Source organism: Zalophus californianus, chromosome 6 (assembly GCF_009762305.2).
Source record: "Zalophus californianus isolate mZalCal1 chromosome 6, mZalCal1.pri.v2, whole genome shotgun sequence".
Taxonomy (NCBI): domain Eukaryota; kingdom Metazoa; phylum Chordata; class Mammalia; order Carnivora; family Otariidae; genus Zalophus; species Zalophus californianus.
Window position 1 is genome coordinate 12,957,759 of NC_045600.1, and position 6,000 is coordinate 12,963,758.

General features: G+C 43.6%; 1 protein-coding gene across 2 annotated transcripts in view; it reads left to right on the forward strand.

The window, feature by feature from the left end:
* Window positions 1-5,665, forward strand: part of RPS6KA5 (ribosomal protein S6 kinase A5) — a 178,490-nt gene extending 172,825 nt beyond the window's left edge. For both annotated transcript variants that reach the window (XM_027571517.2, XM_027571516.2), the window contains 3 exons: window positions 922-1,081; window positions 2,388-2,551; window positions 3,810-5,665. In XM_027571517.2, coding sequence (XP_027427318.1) covers window positions 922-1,081; window positions 2,388-2,551; window positions 3,810-4,049 — 564 coding nt within the window. In that variant the 3' untranslated portion in view covers window positions 4,050-5,665. The remainder of the gene's footprint in view (window positions 1-921; window positions 1,082-2,387; window positions 2,552-3,809) is intronic.
* The last annotated feature ends 335 nt before the right edge of the window (window positions 5,666-6,000 follow it).

Below are 6,000 nucleotides of genomic sequence, written 5' to 3' on the forward strand. Positions count from 1 at the left end.
TCAGACACGTGGCCACAAGAGAGAAATGGCGGAGTCCGTCCAGGTCACTGGGACTTCTCCCTGGGTGCCCACCTCCTCCTGAGGGCTGGGCTTGAACCGGAGACCTTCCTCTTTGGGTCCCTTCGTCAATAACTGCCAGGGCGGGCGGGCTCCTACTGACAGCACCCCCGTCTCCCCGCGGTGCGGCGCTTCTGGGGGTCTGCGCTCGGACACTGTCGCTTCACCCCACCGTTCATGGCCGCCTGTCGCCTCCGCGGGCCCGTAAGTCTCTCAGCGAGCAGAGAGAAAACCCTCCAAGAAGTTTTATAAGTCCATATTCAGTCTCTGCTGCAAAGACAAACCTTACTTAGCTTTTCAGTTTTTCTGTTGACTTTTTAAAGGGCAAAAACCTTAAACATAAATCTTCAAACACATGGCCACAGTGAAAACAGGTGGTTGTAGAGAATTCATTCTATTTAACGCCACGATGAGAAAAATAAAATTAAAGTGGTAATTACAACCAAAATAGGAAGGCCTAAATTAAAAATGTTTGAAGCCCTTAACTACAGTTAATGTCCTGAGGAAAGGATGTATGGAACTGAGTAGAGGAAAAAAAAAAGTTATTGAAAGGTTCTGCTATCTCTCAGCTTTCTGTTAATATTAGTACTCTCTTTTCTGAAGTAGTTGGAGTATCCTTGGTTTGTTCTTCTTCTTGCTCTTTTAATGTTGATCTAATAAGTTGTCTCAGTTTATTTACGAGGCTTTGAAATGTGTTTGTTGCTTCAGTGAAAGAAGTCTACGTAATCTTTTAAACCCAATAATGCTACTCGTAGTATTTGGTAAATTATGCTGATGAAGTTAGTAATGAAATGACTAGCATGGCTTTGACAATGACTTTGGCAGACATTCTCTTTTGTTCCTTTTTTTTTTTTTCCTTGATAGTATACAATGTTGTCAGGGCAAGTTCCATTCCAATCTCATGACAAAAGTTTGACATGTACCAGTGCGGTGGAAATCATGAAGAAAATTAAAAAGGGAGATTTCTCCTTTGAAGGAGAAGCCTGGAAGAATGTATCCCAAGAAGCTAAAGATTTGATCCAAGGTAAGACTCTAATGAAACTTTACATCGTGTAGGATGTGTGGCGATTGAAGTGGAATCCTGCCCATTCACATATATCTGTTAATGACTCAAGAAATTCACATGTGTTCTAGAAAGTTTCCAGGTTGCTCTACTGAGCCTTATTTTTTTCTCCACTATCCCTTAGGAACCTTACCCACATCTGCAGGGTCCACAGCATCTCAATCTAACACCTCCCGAGTGCACTGACATTATTTTACTATCTTTTCCCCCAAAATATGCCCCCTCCCATCCCCCTCTTGCACTGCCAGGCAGCCAGAATGGGCGTCACCTTCCGCCCCCCCACCTTCCTCGCCTTCCACAGCCAGCCACCCAGTCCTGCAGTTCAGCGTCCGGCCTCACCACCCCCTCGTCCCCATTCACGTGGCCGCCCTCAGTTCCCGCTCTCCTTTCTGTCCTGAGAGCCCACAGCCCCTTTCAGTTCGTCTCACTGCCTCTGCCTTTACCTGTCCGGTATCAATCAGCAGAGCGACCTTCCTCGTATCGAGATGTGATCATGCCCCTGTTCTGCTCAAAGTCCTGCAGAGAGGCCCCCGTTAGCTTCAGGTCAGACTCCCGTATGGGAGCGTTTGAAATCAGAGCCTTTCAGGACCTGGCCCTGCCTGCCCGGGCCTCCTGCTTCCCTCACACTGCCTTTGAATTCTTCAAATGTGCCAGCTCTCAGATTCCCGCATGATGCCACGCTTGCTCTTTCTAATCCTGGGGCACCCCTCTTCATCCAGCCCACTTGTCTTCATCCTCCAGGACTCATCTTCTGGAAGTCCTCCAGGGTGACTACACTGTGGTCAGAGCCGTCCCCTTGGGTCGTCGACACACTGTGTGTGGGGATGTTGCTATTGCACTTGTCTCCTGATGCTGTCAGAGTTAGTTTTTGTCTGTGTATCTCCCCATAGCTCCTCTTTGGGTCTCCACCTCCGTATCTCTAGTGCCTTACTGCACTCGCTGGCTTGTACGAGGTGTTTGTAACATGAATGAAGTACATCTAGGTATTCCCTGTTCCTGTGGAGCTTTCCAGTCACCGGTGGGAGTCTTTGTGTTGGGTGCCAATTTCCTCCTGATTTGAGAAGCCAGTTAGCCTGCAGTAGACGTAGGCTACTGTGGGCCTTGTCATTAACATTCAGGATTTACTAGGGAATTGAAATGTATATGAAAATGTAATGACCTTTGTAGAAGGTTGACGCCTTAGCGAAACCACTGTGTCATGTGAACCTAATTGAGATTTATGTTTGAAACAAATCATAAAATAAAAATGTCTTAATTATTCCCCTAGGACTCCTCACAGTCGATCCCAATAAAAGGCTTAAAATGTCAGGCTTGAGATACAACGAATGGCTTCAAGATGGCAGTCAGCTGTCCTCAAATCCTCTGATGACTCCAGACATTCTAGGATCTTCGGGAGCTGCCGTGCAAACCTGTGTGAAAGCAACCTTCCACGTAAGGCCCTGCGCTCTGCACATGGCAGGCGGGTTTGAAAAGGAATCAGACGCGTTTACTCCATAACTTCCGAGACGCACTCTTAGTAGTACATTTAAAAGAATGTGTTATTTTCATTCTAGGTATGTCTTTATAAATCCCTCCATGATGTAAACACATTTATTAACAGAAAGTATGTGGGGGACCCGAGTCACTGCTAACCCACAAAATACTTAACTTGCCATTTCGGATGAGTTTGTGAGCGAGGCAGTAGTTTGATATTTGAAGAGTTGAAAATTTTCAGTAGATAATGAAAACAATATGCATTATGTTGGAACTTTTATCTCTCAAATAGCCTAACTCATTTTCTTTAAAAGCTGTACATAAACATGAGGAACTAAGGCACATGTGCCAAGTCTGTTCACTCCCTCAGCATCCATTTATGCGTTACATATCTTAGAGACTGTGAGAGATAGGGAAAAAGAGTATGTGCATTTGTGCCAAGCAGAGGCAAATGCTTGAAGATAATTGTATAAGGAATAGATGAGTTAAGGCAGAAGTAAATTACCTCTGAAGGGATTATCTTGAGAGAGGGAAAGGGATAGCGTTTCTTTTTCAGCTGCAGAAATGGACTAAAGATTGATGAACTCGGATATGTTGAGGTGTAAAGGGATTAGCTGCAAGAGTTTGTACAGATGATCCCCGTCTTCCCAGTGACATCTGATGCAAAGCTATCAAGAGTAACCCCAGTGACACCCAAACTTGAGGCTAAGAGAAGTGGGGACAGGCAGCTGTGAGGAGAAAGCCAGCCTGAGGCGGGTGGAGCTGAGCCTCTCTGTGCAGATGAAGTATCCGAGATACACCCCAATCACCCCGACCTGGAAGTGGGGAGGAGGGCCCATAACGGATCCAGTCTGCTCTGTAGGGGGGCTTTGTGGGCAGAGTTTTAAATCTCAGACACAGAACTAGTAAAAGTAACAGGGGTTGAGAGGCTGGTGTTTTTTATTGAGAGGTGGCACTAACTTCTTCGAAAGATTAATGAGAATCCTAACTCCTGAACAGCCTGGCTGGGTTGATTTAAACAGAGCCCTTGAGACTCTTGCCATGAGCTTCCATACCCTGCCAGGAGGTTTGCAAATGATGGTCTTCAGGACCTTGTTCCCAGAGCAACTTGCAGCTGTGGTTGCCAACCGAACGTTGTCTTCTGCTAGAAGTCCTGGCTTCCAACTGAACTTCGATCCCTTGACCTTTACAGGGGCTCCCTTTCTTTCTCCCCCAGGCCTTTAACAAATACAAGAGAGAGGGGTTTTGCCTTCAGAATGTCGACAAGGCCCCTTTGGCGAAGAGAAGGAAAATGAAGAAGACCAGCACCAGCACAGAGACGCGCAGTAGCTCGAGCGAAAGTTCTCACTCGTCCTCCTCTCACTCCCACGGGAAAACCACGCCCACTAAGCCCCTGCAGCCCAGCAACCCCGCGGACCCCAGCAACCCAGACACGCTCTTCCAGTTCTCGGACTGAGTGGCGCGGGGACGGTAGGAGTGTCACCGATGACGACCCATTGCACCTTGAGTGCCCTCAGCATGTGCCTGAGGTGATGTCTTACGCTTTTCAAACCGTGTCCTGTTGGCCTGTTTGGAAGCTGCCTCTTAGGGAATTATTTCAGGAAAACCCAGTTGGTTATCCTTGTCCAAAAGCACTGGACAGAGAATGTTACTGTGAATAGAGCACCTGTTATACCATCCAGCGACCTAGCACGATGCCAACGGGACTGTTCTGGAAAGAGCAAAGGTGTCTGTCTATAAATCTAATTAGGGCCTGGTTAGGTTTGAGCTGTTTGCAGAATGAGTGGCAGGTTTTTCAGATGTCTGCCGGCAGGAGTCACTCGTACTGTGATGATGATACCTTTTGCTTTGCCTTGTGGACAGCGCGGGTTTTTAAGAGATTTGCACCCCCTCGAACAGTGATTTATCAGAGGAAAAGGTCTGAGGGTTTTCAGAATGATGCCGTAGTGAATTGTATGTGTGGTGTACACTTATTTCTTGAGAGAGGATTTTAACTTATTGTCTTTATTTTATGGTTACATATGATCGTAACCTGTTATTATTAATCTTTTTCTAAGAAGTAAAAAAAAAAAAAAAAGTACAGGCACTTAAGGTCCCATGCTCTGTATTTGGGATCCATCTGAGATGGATGGATCTTAGCATCTGCATGCTAAGCTACATATGTTTTTAATTTTGCACTGCTCTTTCCTGGCGATTTGTTTTAATGGTTATTGCAAAATATTAAGGTACAGGTCTCTGTTTTAAGTAATATTGCACTTTATGAGAGAATACGAATAAAGCAAACTATTTTGTAAAGTGCACTGTTTAAAGCATATGTACTGCATTTTTGCCAGTTTTTCCATCATCCACTTTAAATTTGTCCTCACACCCCCCTTTCTACCTTGTATGCGCAAGTGGAATGGGCATAATCATAAGCCACTTAGGCACCAATACGAAGAAAATCTAAAGGGAAATTCTATGAAACACTGTGCTTCACATTTGTACACTGTGTTGTGCTGCAGCGAGGCACACCCTCCTGTAGGCAGATATTATGTACATAATATTTCAGAATCATGACTATGACTTGTCTTGAAATTTTTCTGTTAAATTTTAAATCCAGAAAGCATATTTTATAAACTTATGCATTGCTCCAAAGTTCTGAATTCCTGCAGAAAACAAGTGCCATGTGATGAAGACATTTCACTGGAAGATTGCTGCATTTTCAAATACGATTAATTCATTCCCTATGCAAAAAAAGAAGTGATAGGATTTGTATGTTGTATTTTCTTTTAAAGCCATCACACAAAATGTCAGGACTGAGAAAAGTGATCTTTGCTGTGTTTACAAGAATCATGTTTAAAAAGATAATGCCCGACCTGTTTATTTTATAATTTTTGTTAATGATAACCTCTTGAGCATTGGTTTGGACTTGGGGCATGATATTTATTTATTCCTTTCTTGAGATAATAGCAGCATTAATTTCAACCAGTTATGAATACTAAAAATATTGCGCTCTATGTAATAGTAGTATATTTATTACTAAATCAGTGTATATATTAATAGCACAGGCAAAAAAATGGCAAATATTAAAATATTTTCAAAATATTGTATTATTCTGTTCACATTTTTGTTCACAGTGGTTATTGGAAATAACTTTCTATAGTTTTCAGTGGCCCAAATGACTCCATGATTCTCATGAGTCAGTGAAAGTTTTGTACCTCTAGCTTGCAATCTTTCCTGGTCATGATGGGAAATCTTTACATGAATTATTACCAACCTATAGCAAATTCACAGAATGTGATTCCATCCAGGCGCAGCGATTTAATAACCAAGAAAATGTCCATTTATATCTACAGTTGAATAGATTTGGAAATGTCTAAGTTAGCTCTTCAGGTCATTTGTTAAACTGCCCATCCTGGTAGGAAATA